This window comes from Martes martes, assembly GCF_963455335.1.
Source record: "Martes martes genome assembly, chromosome: 13".
In the NCBI taxonomy this organism is placed as follows: domain Eukaryota; kingdom Metazoa; phylum Chordata; class Mammalia; order Carnivora; family Mustelidae; genus Martes; species Martes martes.
In genome coordinates this window covers 27,076,694-27,092,709 of record NC_137901.1, presented here as the reverse complement: position 1 = coordinate 27,092,709, position 16,016 = coordinate 27,076,694, and the positions used below count along the sequence as shown (strand labels likewise).

Here is a 16,016-nt window from a genome sequence, read left to right as displayed (position 1 = left end):
CCGCACTGTGCGGGCCCCTTTTACTGGCTGCAGGGCTGGACCTGTCCTGCCGAGGGAGAGCAGCCCGTGCCGCCCTCCACTGGGGGTCAGGTGTAGCACTGGGCCCTCACACGGGTCATCTCAGTTAGTCCCCATCACAACTTCGCAAGGGAGTTTGACGATGTCCATTGTATGGATGGAAGAACCGAAGCTCGGAGGCCCCCCAAGGCCACACATGTAAAGGGTGAGAGAGACAGGAATGGGGCCTAAAACATCGGCCTCTTAGACCCTCATAGTTTTCTGCTCTTCAAGGGCAGAGTCAGAATCAGTCACTTGACCCTCAGCACTGAGCATGCGTGTGTTTGCTGAATGAATGAATGATTAATGTATCAAACGTAATCTTTACTCATTAGTTGACTTAGTATTTGTGACATGCCTACTGTGCGCCAGGCCCTCTTCTACGTACTGGGGAGGACACTGCAGGGAACAAAACAGATGAAGTCATTAGCTTAGGCACGGTCCTTATATTCAGTTGTGGGGAGAGGAACAACAGCAAAATCCTGCATTTGAGGGGCGCCTGTGTGGCTCAGATGGTTAAGCGTCTGCCTTCGGCTCAGGTCATGATCTCAGGGTTCTGGGATTGGGCCCTGTGTTGTGCTCCCTGCTCAGTGGGGAGTCTGCTTCTCCCTCTCTCTCTGCCTCTCCCCTCTCCTTGTGCATTCTCTCTTCTTCTCTCTCAAATGAATAATAAATAAATAAAATCTTTTAAAAAATACTGCCATTGAGGGTAGGTCAAATGATAAGTGAGGTGGAGAAAAAGAAACAGACGAAAAGAAGCAGAAGTTCCATAGGGGGTTGGGATCTTGATAAGTAGGTGACACCTGAGCAGAGACCTTACCTAGAGACAGTATGAGAGTGAGCCATTGTGGGAAGGAGTGCCAGGGAGAGGGGGCAGCACATGCAAAGGCCCTGAGGTGGGACCATGACCATCAGGTTCAAGGAACAGCAAGGAGTGAGCGAGACAGAGATCAGGACCAAGAGTTAAGGAGGGGGCATGCAGCAGGCCACTGGAAGTGCTCCAGCTCTCACTCGGGGTGAATGGGAGCCTCTGCAGGTTATCAAGCAGAGGAGGGACTCACCCCTGCGGGCTGGACTGCCGCAGACACAGGAGGGCTGCGGTGCAGGAGATCGGCCAGGCAGGAGCCTCTGAGCAGGGCTGGGGAAGCTGGAGAGATGGAGTTTGACTCACACCAACAAGACAGGGTGGCAAGGGAGGGAGGAGAGATGAGGAAGCCAGGAGTTCCAGGAGTTGAGGAGGGAAGAAAAAGAGAGACAGAGGGAAGACGATGAGTAAAGAGAAGATACCATTCACAAGAGTGATAAAAATACAAAATATTTGGGCACAAACTTAATAAGACTGTAGAAAATTGTAAAGCATTGCTGAGATACTAGAGGGAACAGTTGACTAAGTGGAACGCATACCTGGGGCAGCACTTCATGTTCTAAATACGATTCTCCACACGTACATTTAATGGCATAACAATCAGAATTCCAACGGGATTTTTTTTCAAATCACTTAATGTCTTGATTTGAAAAGCTAAGAAAAATGAGTATTTTTAAGGAATAATGGAAGCAAAATAAGTCAGAGAAAAAGAGTTATCCTAGGGTTTCACTCATACATGGAATATAAGAAACAGGGCAGAGGTCTGTGGGGGGAAGGGAGGGAAAACCGAATCAGAGAGGGAGAAAAACCATGAGAGACTCTTAACTGTGGGAAACACACTGAGGGCTGCTGCGGGGCAGGGTGGGGGGATGGGGTAACTGGGTGACAGGCAGGGCAGAGGTGGGAGATAGGGTGAGCCCTGCACAGAGGGGAACCCAAGAACAAGGCACGCTCCTAGAGATACCAGACCGCAGGCCAAGAAGTGAAATCAACGCACATTTACTTACTGGGCGCCCACTACATTCCAGGCACCGGCAGGCCCTCGGCGGCTCCACAACCCACTGAGGATCTTGCCTGTTTTCTTCTCTACCTCCCTCCATGTCTCCTTACCACACCTCGGGCCTTTTTTCCTGTCTACTGTCCCCTGGTCTCTTTTGCTCAAGAGGCAATGGGACCTACCTGTGGAAACACACCAGATTCATCATTGATGATCTGGAGTTCTGGTCTTGGCTCGGGCATGAATTGGCTCTAGGGCCATGGCTTCCTCTCCTTGGGGCATGATTCCCTCACCTGTCAGGAGGACAATACCCCCTTCCCAACTTAGCTCCTGGTGGTCGCTGGGAATCTTGAACACGGGCCAGCCAACTATGTCCTGGGGACAAAATCTGGCCTGCTCACCTGTTTATGTACATCCCAGAAGCTAAGCATGAAGTTTACATTTTTAAATGGTTGAAAGATCTAAGGAACAGGATTATTTTGTGACACGTGAAAATTACATGAAAGTCAAGTCTCAGTGTCCATGAATCCAGGTTTATTGGCACACAGCCACACCCATCCGTTTAGGCAGCACCTGTGGCTGCTTCCCCACTGCAAAGGCAAATAGATCAACTGTGACAGAGACCGAAGGGCCCCAAAGCCTACAATATTCACTCTCTGGCCTTTACAGAAAAGTCTGCTCACTCTTGGTCTAGGACATTAATACAATGGTACCGGAAGCCACTTCATATGCAGAGGGATGAATGGGCGACTAACTCTGTGCATGGAGACTGGCAGGGACAGGAAAAGTCACCTCCTGAGCTGATGGATCTCAAGAACTAGATGGACGGTCCTCCCAGACTGTCCCCTGCCAGGGCGGTAGCTCCAGGGGGATGCCCAGTGAGAGGGAAGAGAGGGAGGCAATGCCCACCCAGCCACCCACCCCCAGCCTCAGCCCTCTTTCCAGGACCGTCTCAGAAGCAGCCATTGCCTCCCCCCCACCAAGGCCCACTCACGTGATCTCGTTGTTCATGTCCGTGATGTCTATTCTGTCCAGGAACCAGCCTGGTCTGTTGCCCGAGTTGTCATGGCGAATCCGGATCTTGGTCAGAGGCCCCAGGTCAATGGCATAGATGGTAAAGGTGTCAGTCTGGGAAGGGCCGGGGAGGCACTCAGAAGGATGGTGCGGCCCCGCTCTCCCCACAATGGCACCTCCCCCCCCATACACAGTCTGGTCACCAGCCTCATGCTCCCAGCACCTGGGGCAATCTGAGAACTGCTCTGGAAAATGCAGCCGGCTAACTGGTGTATGGTCTGCACAGTGTTTTTTAACCTGCCCTCCCAGGGTCTTCTTATTCTCACTGTGTCCCAAAGGGTGGATGGAGGAGGGGGAGGGCCATGAAGGTGACTGAGGGGCAGAGAAGGCAGGTTGGCTGGCCGCCCACATTTGGGTGGCGGATATGTGGGATATGTGTGTGTGTGTGTGTGTGTGTGTGTAGGGCTGTCATTGGCAGTATGCTGAAACCCCGCATTATGTGTGCACCTGTGTGCATACACCCCTTCAACCACATATTTTGATGAAGCACCTGGGATGAGCCAAAGTGCAAATCCAAAGTCATTCACAGAAACAGGAGACTTGCCCTTGCTCACATGTAGGTGGGAAGACACTGGTTAGACGGGAGCATGTGCACATGCCCGGCAGGAGGTGGGCAGCCTCAGGACCCGTAAGTGAATGGGATTCTTCTGGGCTATAACTTTTTAAACTCTTTACATTGAAAAACATTTCAGGACTACAGGAAACTTGCAGAAATGGTACGATGAAATTTTGCAAGTCTTTCACCTAGATTTTGCAACATTTGTTTGCCCTATCTCTTTCTTTTGCCCATTGTCCTTTTTTTTTTTCCTGAATCAAGCAAAAGTAAATGGCAGATACCATAATTCTTCACCTCTGAACTCTTTGCCGTAGATTTCCCAAGAGCAGGTGATTCGCATATAATCACAGGTCAATTACCAAATACAGGAAATGTAACATCAACCCAGTATTATTATCTAACATACAAGTCTGTATGCTAATTTCATCCAGCATGCCGGTTACACCCTCTCTAGCAGTTTTCTTCCAATCTGGGATCATAATGGCTATAATTTCTAAAGGAAAGTATCAAAACATGAAATAAGCCCTAATCCTCAAGTCATGGCAAGGGAGTGTTGGAAGAGAAAGCAGACAGCCTCTGAAGTACATCAGAGGAGCCCACGGGTGCTCTTGTGGGTTTGGTTTCTTTCTCTTCTTGCTCTGTGTTGAGGAGGGAACGTGGCTTTGAGATCAGGGGTAAGAATGAGAAAGGTGAGATGGAACAGTCTTCCATCTCATGCTGTAAAATCTGGAAGCACAAGGAAGACAGCTGGATTTTTTACACATTTCCCACTATCCCCGGAAGAGGGGCCTGTGTGCACTTCTTTCAACACTCGAAAGTCTTGGTGGCTCCTACCACAGTAGGCAGGATGCAGTCCAGGCTTCTCAACCTGCTTTCAAGGCTCTCATGCCCCACTCCCCGTCACCGCGCTCCTCAGGCTTCCCAGAGGCAGCGCCCACCCCAGCTCAGCATGAACACAGCACAGCGGGAAGAGTCACTGTCCTCAAGCTGGCCTTCCACATTTCCAGCCCACTCTTTGTCTTGCGGCCCCGTCCCTGCGGAACACCTGTCACTGTCATCCTTAGATGTCTATACCACAGTCACCCACCATGGCCCAGGGTACAGCTCTCCTTCCTACCATGTTTTCCCCAAAGCGCCATCAGCACTTCCTCCTTGAACCCCTGCTCCGGCCACTTAGCCCCTGAGCTTCTGCTGCCTAAATTATCTCTGGTTATTTCCTGCGCACTCTGTGGTGCTCAACACCCCCTCCCCGGGCCTTTCTTACGTCCCGCAGCACAAAGGACCAGTGCTTATGGGGGACCCATTGCCATGACACTTGGGTGGACTGGACAAAGCTTCCTGCTGGACATTGCGCTGGTGGGTGGCAGGGGGTGGCCTGGGGATCAGCAGAGTCTCAACCACCAGCCCAAGGACCAGAGAGCCCACACGCTACCTGTCCCTGCTCAAACTTGTTGGACTTGTCCGACCTCTTCAGGGGCCGCTCGCCTGTGTCCCCATACTCCTCACCGTAGATGGTCAGGTAGACATTGGCATCGGTACCAGCCTTGGGCACATTCCCTGTGATCACCTGGACCTCATAGGTGTTGGCTGGGGACAGAGAAAAAGGCAGCGTTGAGGACAGCGCCGCTCAGGGTGGATCTGAGGCTCAGGCTCTCAGATGCAGCCAGCTCCTGGGAGCGGGAAGGCACCATAGGTTCATCTCCCTTGCACTAACCTGGAGCTGAACGGATCCCTCCTCCCCACGCAAGACCCTCCTTTGCCATGAAGCCCAAGAGGTTGGGAGTCACGGAAAAATGTCCGGGGCCGCCCTCCTACCTCATCCTCCCCCCTGGGAATCATAGTGAACTATATCCAGGCTCCTCCTGGAGTCCCCGACCCCTCCCGAGAGCCACAGGACGGGGCAGAGCTAAGCCAAGACAGAGACCTGTCCGTGGTGGCAGTTCAGACACAGGTCAGGGGACCTGCTTGGGAACCATGTCGGGTGCCCCCCTCTGGGGCCGCCAGGTGACAGGAGAGCTGGACACCCCCTTCACTAGGCCCCCTTCAGCAGACAGGCTGACCCCTCCGCAGGCTTACGCTCAGGGCCCGGCCGGCCTGCCGGCACCAGCTCCACAGCCAGCTCATTGTCCTCCTTGCCCTGGGCCAGCCAGCGGTGGGCTTCGAACTTGTACTCCTCAATCACCTCCTGCATCCCAGGCCCAAACTCCTCCTCTTCCTCCTCCTCTTCCGTCTCCTCCTCCTCCTCCTCCTCTGATGAGGACTCCTCCGACGAGGACTCCTCCTCCTCGTCCCCCTCGTCCTCCTCGTCGCTGCCCTTCTTCTTCTTCTTCTTCTTCTTCCTCTGCAGCTTGGCCTTCAGCCGCTCCTTCTTGAGCAGCTGCCGCAGCTTGTCCTTCTCCTTCTTCTTCCGGGCCTCCTCCTCGGGCGTGAGGTCCACCTCCCGCACCACCAGGTGCCGCAGCCACAGCGTGTCCACGAACCAGCTGGGTCCAAAGCCTTCGCCCGTGTGCCCCAGCCGGATCTTGAAGACCTCGCCCACATCCTCTGCCTCCAGCTGTGCAAAGCACAGGGCAGTGGCTGGGGCGGCCCCTGGCGTCCTCCCCGCCTCCCCTGTGGAGCCAGGCGCGGGCCATCATGCGGAGCCACAGGACGGGGAGGCCCCGGGACCTCGAGTCCAGAAGCTTCCACCGGCTCCCTCGCTCCTACCACATTCGGCCTGGTTGCTGGACCAGCCCTCCAGGACCTCTTGTAGGTCCCACCCTCCACCCAAACTTACTTCCTTCTAATCCTGGGTGATGGTCAGGATGGGGTCCCTGTCTCTTCTCCCCTACCCCATGTAGGCACATGCATGCACACACATGCACTCACACTCATCCTCCCAGTTCCATAGCTGTCTTCATGCGCTCCCCCCACCCAGAATGTTTTTATTCCCTCTACCACCAAGTAAAAACTATTCATCCTGTTTTCTGAGTTTTATCACTACTTTCCTTTTTAGTTTGTGCTTTTCTGCATTCTCTTTCCAAAGTTTTTTTTTTTAATTATAAATCACATATAACTTTTGTAATAAGCAAGAAAAAAGTGTTATTTTAAAAAACAAAAAAATCTCACCCACATCCCCAGGAGCCCTGAGCCCCTCCCCCAGCACATGGCCTTTTCCATCCCCAATAGCACAGAGGACCCCCCAAGCTTGGCTATGGTCCTGGCCTGTCCCAGATGCCCTCCCTGTCCACATGAGCTGCCCCTGCCCACTGGAATGGGAATTCCTAAAGACAGGGACTGCTTCTGTCCCCCACAGGGTCTGGTACACAGCTGGTTCAAAGGGCAGTGGGGGTGGATTTAGCTTTCTTCAGAAGATCGGGTCCCCAAGCCTTTGGTCTGCCACTCTGTACTAAGCCTCACACTGCAGTGAGGTCCAGCCCCTGCAGAGTCCAGGGGAGGGGGGCTCACATGGGGGACCTGCTGGTTGTGCCACTCTTAGGGTTCCCCACTGATGGGCGCTTTTCTGGGTGTCTGACACTTTTCAAAGTCTGGTGCCACCAATTTTCTCACACGTGTCCTTGTGAAACTAAGGTCTGGGGCTGTCCCATGCATTGCTCAATGCCCTGTAATGGAAGTCCAGGCCTAGATGAGAACTCAGGTCTTCTGACTCTGTTCATGAAGCTACGGTGTAGCCAAATCCACCTTTCTGAGGAAATGACTAGCCAAAATGGAGCCCAGGAGCCCCGAGAAAGAGGCATTTTTTTCTTGTCAGCTACTGAGAGGATGAGCTCTGGACCTGGTAAGCCCCTTCTTCAGCACATGAAATCTCCTCTCCAGAATTTTCCAAGCACAGCATCTCTGCCACCAACCTCTGCAGGCAGGCCTGCCAACCTTCCCCTCTGCCCACATCTGTCTGCCCAGCCGTGACCGCGTCCAACACTGCCTCCAGCCACTCAGCCTGGTGGCACCAGAAGATGCCCCATTCTCTTACGTCTCCACAGCTGGTCACAATTGCCCAAGGACTTTCTCTGACATGGACTGTTTTGCTCCTTCCAAGAACTGTGAAGCAGGCTGGGGAGGTAGTCTAAAGCTAGGTTTGCACTCATGAAGAATCCAAGGCTCAGAGATGTGCACTGCTAGGGCCTCTACCTCCTCAGCTGTGTAATGGGCGCTTGGACTCAGTGAAGCTGCCTCCAGCGCTAACGTTCCAAGCCCCTGGGCCAGCTCAGCCAGGCCCTTCTCTGCTGGGCACGGGGATAGGAATCTTTGCTGAGGGCTGTCTGTGGCACGCAAACACACAGAGAACACCCAGCATGAATATGCTCCCTGCGTACACATATCTGCACACACACATGCACTAGTATCCCATCTAGAACACTCTTGTGTCCCCCAAGGGCCATCACAGCTGCATCCTCCTCTCCCATCAGCAACATGCTCACAACCTCATCTCTTCTTCTTTTCTACTCAAAGGGAAGTACAGAGTCCTGGGGCACTCAGAACACAGCCATGAGACTCCTCCCCAGGTCCGGCGTGGGAAGCATGGCCCTGCCCACAGGCCGGGAGAGCAGTAGAACCAGAGCTGGCAATGGCTGCAGTAATCAGGGGCCTCATGCTACACTTGGCCAAATTAGAACCATCGACTCCAGCAGTACTCAGAATTGCAGCATGTTAGACTCCCCAGGAGAGCTTCTAGAAGCATGACCCAGAAAACATACCACCTGCCATAGAGGTTCTGATTTCACTGATCTGGATGTGGGCCAGGCAGCCCTTTTTTTCTCTTAAAGCTTCCCAGGTTGATTCTAAGAAGCCAGGGATGAGATCAAGTTCAATCCCTTCATTCTGGAGCACCCACTGGGGCTCTGTGGACACCCCCATTGCCTTACCCCCACATACCTGGAATGTGTCCTTGGATGCACGATCAAAAACTTTCGAGCGGCTGGAGAGGAAGAGCACTTCTGTCTTGCCATCCTCGCCATAGATCTGCATGTAGACCCGGGCAGTGGTGCCTGCACCGCCTACATCCCCCGTCCAGACCTCAACCTCGTAATGGACCACTGGGTGGGCACATGGGGGCAAACGGGACAGTCAGTAATATTCACAATGGCAGGGAGAGGAACAAAACAGACATTCCTGACCCTGTACCGTGTCTGGGGCTTCATAGGCATTATCTTTATCATTATCTAATATCTTTCTTTCATTATCTATCATTATCTGTCTAGCATTATCTATCTTTCTATCATTACCCTTCATTATCTATCATTATCTAATATCTATCCTTATAATTTTCTAATCCTTTCATCAGCAACACGATGAGGACTATCATCCCCATTTTGTAGGCTGACAAACTAAGGCTCAGAGGAACTGAGTAGGTGGTAGAAATGGCAAACTCAAGCAATCAGACTCCAAAGCCCAGTCATTCACTGCACCACATATGACTTCTGGAGCCAGGAATGAGGAACAGTCAATATGTCAGCTAGCATTCTCTGCTGTGTGCCTACCCCTGGGCAGACACCACAGATCAGAAAGAAGCAAAGGCTGTGTGTTTGTCTCTTTTCCTTATTTTCAGTAAAGGACAAGAGGTTGAAATTACAATATTATGTGTGTGTGTGTGTGTGTGTGTGTGTTCTTAAATCTATTATTTATTTGAGAGAGAGAGCATGCATGTGCACGTGGGGTAGGGAGAGGCAGAGGAAGAGGGAAAGAGAAACCTAAGTGGACTCTGTGCTGTGTGTGGAGCCTGATGAGGGGCTCGGCCTCACGACCCTGAGATCACACCTGAGCTGAAGCCAAGAGTTGGACACTCAATTGACTGGGCCACCCAGGTGCACATTATATATATATTTATTTAATATATATTAATACAAAAACATATTTCTATATAAATAATATATATTAATATAATCATATATTGATATAGATGATATATAACATATTATATATTAATATAATTAATAGAAAAAATATATATATATTTTAAAGTAAGCTCTATGCTCAATATGGGGCTTGAACTCATGGCCCCAAGATCAAGCATCTCGTGCTCTACACACTAAGCCAGCCAGGTACCCCTGAAATAATAATTTTCATTTAAATATATGCATCTTTCAGATGATATCAACAGATACATCTACACAGAAAGAATTGTCTGTATTTTTTTTTAAGATTTTATTTATTTATTTGACAGAGAGAGAGATCACAAGTAGGCAGAGAGAGAGGGGGAAGCAGGCTCCCTGCCAAGCAGAGAGCCCGATGTGGGGCTCGATCCCAGGACCCTGAGATCATGACCTGAGCCGAAGGCAGAGGCTAAAGAGTTGTCTGTATTTTGAAGTAATATTTTATCCAGCAGTTAGGGGGTGGAAATGTGTTACAGGTATGCACCACTAGAGGACATTTTCCAGAGAAGAGCAAAATGTCTACCAGAACTATAGGATCATAGTTGTTTTTTTTTAATTTTTAATTTTTAAATTAACATATAATGTATTATTAGCTCCAGGGGTACAGGTCTGTGAATCACCAGGTTTATACACTTCACAGCACTCACCATAGCACATACCCTCCCCAATGTCCATAACCCAATGGGATCATAGTTTTTTAGTGACTACTGCAAGACTTGTGCTCTCAGCAATGTCATAAGATGATATCATGATTTTTTTTTCCAAGATAAGACTTATTTTCAAGAAGATGGAGGATCTTCCATTACCGTAGTTATGTGAGAGATTTGGGGTGGAAGGCAAGAGGACTGGCTGAGAGCCTAAAGAAGTTGAACTAGAGACACCAGGATCAGCTGGGGGTGAGAGTGGGTAAGTGTTTGGACAATGAGGAGATTCAGTAAAAGCTGACATTCCAAATGGAGAAAACCCCAACCCCATTCCCTCTCTCAGATCCTAGAGAAATAAGCAGCCAGGATTAAAGGAAACTTGGAGAGATAAAAATTAGCATTCAGAGAGCAAGAACCAGCTATCGGAAATCAACATGTGGTAGCTGAAATAAGATATTCCATTGCAAGGATAAAGTCAAGGACAGTTCATAAGAACAAAAAGAGGAAATTTCCCAAGAACAAAATGACAAATGATAGAAAGGTAAGAAAATCAGAGGCATTCCAACATCTCACCCAGAGCTCAATTCTAAAAAATACAGAGAATGGAGAGTTGGAAATTGTCAAAGAAGTAATATCCAAAGAAGTCCCAGGATTAAAAAATGCTTCTAGAAGGAGCCCATGAGTTCCCAGAACAACCAATGAAATTAAAATCACAAAAGGCAGTGAGGACATCATGAAATATCAGAATGCCAGAAATAAAACTAGAATCCTATAAACTTTTAGACAGAAAAAAAAATCCCAAAGAGTTGGATAACAGAATGGCATCAGACTTCCCAGCTGCAACACTGGGAGCTAGAAGATGGTAGAATAATTCCTTCTAAACTTTAAGGGAAAATGAGTTCTAAATCAGAATTCTGTAATGAGCCAAATTCCTTATAAATTGTGAGACATTTGCAGACATTTCTCTTCCATGCACCTTTTCTCAGGAAGCTACTCAGTAGAAATGAAATGAAGGAAGAAACCAAAGAGGGAGACATGAAGTCCAGGAAACAGGAGATCCAACAAGAAGAAAAAAGAAAGGAATTTCCAAAAAGATGGCCAAAAGGAAGACTCAAAGGACAGCTTCATGGCAGCCTAGAACCCTCTGAGGTTCCTAAAGGAATGTTTTGGGACAGGGAGTAAGTGGAAGAGGGTAGAGAGGAAACAGAATTGTTGTTGGGTTTGGACTTATGAAAAGAATTTTAGTTCTACTTGAGGGATGAAGATAAAATGATATTAAGGGAGAATTGTCTCCCCTCCAAATTCATTATTGAAGCCTAGCCCCTCGTATTTCAGAAGGTGACTTATTCAGAGATAGGGCCTTTAAAGAGAAGATTAAGGTAAAATCCAGGCCATTAGGGTAAGGCCCTAATCCAATATGACAGCTGTCTTTATAAAAGGAAGAGATTAGGACACACACATGCAAATGCCCAAAATAAAGACCATAGGAATATGCAGTAGGAAGGCAGCTATCCACAAGACAGAGAGAAAGGCCTCAGAAGAAACCTGACCTCCAGCCACCCAGATCCTGGCCATCTGGCCTCCGGAACTGCGGAACTGCAGGAAAAGAAGTATCTGTTGTTTAAGCCCCTAGTCGTGGTATTTTGTTCCGGCAGCCCTAGCACGCTAATACAGACAGGTGGGTATATAGAAAACCATACAAATAAAAAATGAGGCTACTACTAACTTCAGAAAACAAAAAGTTGTGCCATAATTGAAATGCAATCATCATACAACATGTGTCCCAGCAGTGAATGATATTTACATAGTCATAATAATGTAAAAATCGAACACAGATTTAATTTTATTGAAGACTGGAAGGAGGGGCAGCGTGTATGTACACACACACACACGTGTGTTCACAGAGCTAAACGATCCTCTTCGATTGTAGGAAGTCAAGAATTAATGTCCATGAAGAAAATAATAAAGAAACTGGTAAGCAAATTATTAAAAATATAGAGATAAATTTCAGAGGACAAGTGAAAGTCATTTAAAAGTTGTTACCTCTGAAGAAAGGGAATGGTAAGGGTAGCTACTCCTTTTAAAAAATCTGCATCTTATTAACTTGTACCCGTATTACTGTGGTGGAAATCAAGTTTTAATTTCTAAAAAGAGGAAAAGAGTTGATTTCTTCACACTGGCAGATACCATTACAAAGCATGTATGTGTATGTGACCCAGCCCTCAAGGAACCTACAGGGTGGCTGGGGAGAGAAAATGCACACTTGAAAAGACACAAGTAGCTCTGGGCGAGGAAGCGGTGAGTTCACACTGGGGTTCTTCCCAGGGAAGATTCTGGTGGAAGTGAGCCTCGGGCAGTAGCGTTCAGGGTAGATGTAGAAATGCAGAGGTGAGGGAAGTGGCATCCTCTGCATCCATTCTCTGCCACTATCTTCCTGACCCTCTAGATGATCTCTCGTTTCTCTGACCCCTCCCATAACTATGGCTCTCACGTCATGTACGAATGAGCTTCACCTTCATTTGGCGATCTTATCACCCTGTCCAAAAATGTCCTCCACCCCCATGCCATGACTGTCACCCTGTCCTGCTTCATTTTCTTCATAGCTCCTACTTGGCGTTATATTATGTATTTATTGTTTGCCTCCCCTGGTGGCAGGTAAATTCCACAAGGGCAAGGACTTGGTCTACTTTGTGCCTAGGGCAGTGCTGGCTCAGAGAAACAGTCAATATATATACTTATTAAATAAATGTACAAATAAACAGCTTTATCTCTTCCACCAGTCTTCCCGGGGGAAGACACGGACTAGGTCTCAAACTATTGCACACAGGGCTGAGAACGTACATCTCTTAATAGAGTCATTTACTGCCTTTATTCCAGAAAAAAATGTCTCCTCCACTGAGTTCTCAGTTTCACCATCTGTCCAATGAGCCCTTTTGCCCCTCCAAGAGCCGTGATACACAGGCAGTCAGAAGCCCCATTATCTCCCCTCAGCCTCCCACTCAGAAACAAGATCCAAGTCACCCCACAGTCACTCCCCCTTCCCCACTGCCCCAGCCCACAGGGGAAACAATGCTTATGGTCCCATTACTGTTAATCCCATACGTTTCTGGATCTCCACGACCTCACTGGGGTAGAGCTCCACCTCCAGGCGCCCATCGGCCTGGTTCGTGTCCAGCCAGCGGTTGGCGGGGAAGGTGTATTGCCTGCCTTGGCGGGGCACGCGGATCTGGACGCTGCCGAGGAACCAGCTGGCGTGCATGCCCGTGCTGTCATGCCCAATCACCAGCCGACTGATCTGGAAGGAAACCCAGGGTGTAAGTGAGCAAAGAGCTGGTGCGTGGAAACCTTGATGCCTCCACCCCTCCCCACCCCGCCCCCACCCAACACTGGTACAAACTGCTGTCCTCAACCCAGATCTTCAGTTCCCCAGAAGAGGGGGTCTCAGCAGGAAGAGGCTGGGTCCCAGGTTTGTCCACCATCAGCCAGCTGCCTGGAGCCTCCCATCCCTCCTCTTAAGACAGCTCACCTCTCAGGGAAGAGGTGGGAAGCAAGTGGGGGACCCTGGGTATGGCGTGAACTTTGAAAGCTCCAGCACGTACTTGGGCAGCACCCGTATAAGAAACCAAACATTCAAAACATGAACCATTTGCTTCTGATAGCCATGCTATTGATTGGGTTTTGTTTTGTTTTGTTTTAAAAAATACACTATGGTACGTCTTTTCTGCATTTCTTCTTTGACATACCCGTCTAGAGGTGACCGGATAAGTGGACAACCTCTCAGGACAGCCTCTCTGTGGTTCTATGCTCACACCCTCCTCTCACTCTTGGCCCTGATGAACATCCTTCTCTCCCCAGTAACATTCAACAGTCTACTTGCTTGGCTATTTTACATGTTAACATCTTTACATTTCACACAGACTGCGTAGATCATTGTGTTATCATCCTTAGGACGAGTTGGTTCTTCGATGTTCAAACAGCTTCAGTGCTTTTTCGAAATGCTGTTTGCAGGGCAATTCTCACATTAGGTGGAATGATCAACCAGCCTTTGAGATCCCTGCCAAGCCTCCCCGCCCAGATCGTCTCTGTGATCCTTTGGAGAGGTAATGCTAGCCATGAGCTTGGGGCCAGAAGGCTAGTTTGAGAGGATTGTCCTTCCAAGCCCTGTGTTTGCTCTTAGGAGTATGAAGTGCCTCTCTGAGCTGATAATGAAAACACCATCATAACTGCGTGCCTGTAGCCCGGGTCCCCTGGAATTGTGGGAAGGAAACCAGCCTTCTTTACAAAGCCCGACAGCCTTTCCGGTGGGCACCAAGGGTCACAGGAGAGCTTCACTGTGGTGCTGGGACAGTGACGGGACCAGCTGGATGAGTAAAGTCAGGGACAAGGGTCTTCTGCCTCACCCAATGGGAAGCTCCTTAAGGACAGAACTCCTTAAGTTCTCTCCATTCCAGAAGGCCTAGCACCTCCCTGGAGCAACAGTTCCATCAACAGCAGCTAGAGATGACTGTTGGGGGCTGGGGTATTATTAACATAGTTACCGCAAACAGCAGTCCCATTAGCATCCCCAGTTGTTAGAAGGAATGAGGCAAACAAAGATGAAGTCACTGGCTTGGCAGGAAGTGAAAGGAGGGGCCTCAGGCAATCAGCAGCCAAACTGACCCTCCCAACCTCTTAAGCCACACTGCTTGCTGGGGGAGGGGACATTTCAGAAATACAGGGAAAGGCCCCAAACAGCAATCCCCTTCCCTTAGATGTTTCATCTATCTGCTAGCTGTTGCCAGAAGTCCTCAATGAAAGGAAAAGCATTTCACTCTACGGTTATTAATTCAGCTGAAAATGTAAATATGTTTTAATGAAGGAAGATCTTGATTCAAGCTCATTACCATCAAGGTATAAAGGACTGAAAGGAGCTCTTTCCCTGTGAGCACGTTCATGGAGTATCTAAAATAGGGTGAGGCTCAGAGAGAAGGGAAACGGATTGCAGGAAAGTGTAAGGTTGCAGACGGGGGAGCTTGTTAGCCTCCCAGTTGCCGCTAGCCACACCTTGAGAAGGACAGGTGATAATAGGAAGCCCAGCTCAGAAATTCCTAGAAAAGTTTCCAACTCTATAAGGGGGTTAGATCTGTGCTTTTCCAGATGAAGAGCTCAGACTGCTGGCAGCAGGGCCACCGGGGCCCTTGACAGAGGGAGACTGTCAGGTGCCATCTTCAAGAGCAGAGTCTCTCCAGTGTTGCTCAGGGTGAGCACTGAAACGAGTTTCCTGAGACTACCTCAGATGCACACTCGAGTTTGAAACTGGGAAGTATTTTCAGCCCCTCTTTTCCTGCCCTGCATGTCGGTGTCCCCTTCTCCAGTGTCTGGGACCTAGCCACCATGGTCTTGACTATGCAGGTAAAGGAAATGTTGGGACTACAGACCCTAAAAATAGACATTCCACCCCTAAAGGGACTGCAGAAGCTTCCCTACTGTTCATGTATCTTCTGCTGCTCTAAGTCATAGAGGAAAACTACGCAGCTCACTTACCTCCAAGTGGGCATTTTCCTTCTTTGTGCATGTGAGTGTGTGTATGCATGTGATGTGTAAGTATGTGTGCACATGCATGTGAGCGGGACTGTGCATCCACATGTGGATATATACGGGGCAAGTGAGACCATGTCGCATGGTCTCGGGAAGGAGACTTACGGTTCCAATGTTCAGGGTCTCAAGGGTGAACTCATCCACCCGGGCACGTTCAAAATAGTCTTGCAGGTTGTTGTCGGAGACCAGAAGGACTTGCTTGATGGTGTCAGATTTATCCCCGTAGAGTTTGATGTAGACCCTGGAGTCTGTGCTGGCCCCAGAGACATCCCCTGTCTTCAAGCTGATGTGGTAGCGGAAGTCTAGGGAGAGGGGTTAGAGCAGGTCGGGTGGGAAGGGCTGGGGCAGGAGGATGGTGTGCAGCCGGGGTGGGACA

At 49.3% G+C, this 16,016-nt stretch overlaps 1 protein-coding gene across 3 annotated transcripts in view; it reads right to left on the bottom strand.

The window, feature by feature from the left end:
• LOXHD1 (lipoxygenase homology PLAT domains 1) overlaps nt 1-16,016 on the bottom strand; it is a gene marked incomplete at both ends in the record, with an annotated part of 149,144 nt that overhangs the window by 59,009 nt on the left and 74,119 nt on the right. For 2 of the 3 annotated variants that reach the window (XM_080821495.1, XM_080821496.1), the window contains 6 exons: nt 2,914-3,047; nt 4,982-5,136; nt 5,626-6,103; nt 8,422-8,582; nt 13,166-13,358; nt 15,746-15,942. In XM_080821495.1, coding sequence (XP_080677621.1) covers nt 2,914-3,047; nt 4,982-5,136; nt 5,626-6,103; nt 8,422-8,582; nt 13,166-13,358; nt 15,746-15,942 — 1,318 coding nt within the window. The remainder of the gene's footprint in view (nt 1-2,913; nt 3,048-4,981; nt 5,137-5,625; nt 6,104-8,421; nt 8,583-13,165; nt 13,359-15,745; nt 15,943-16,016) is intronic. The other variant, XM_080821497.1, reaches the window with a different exon arrangement.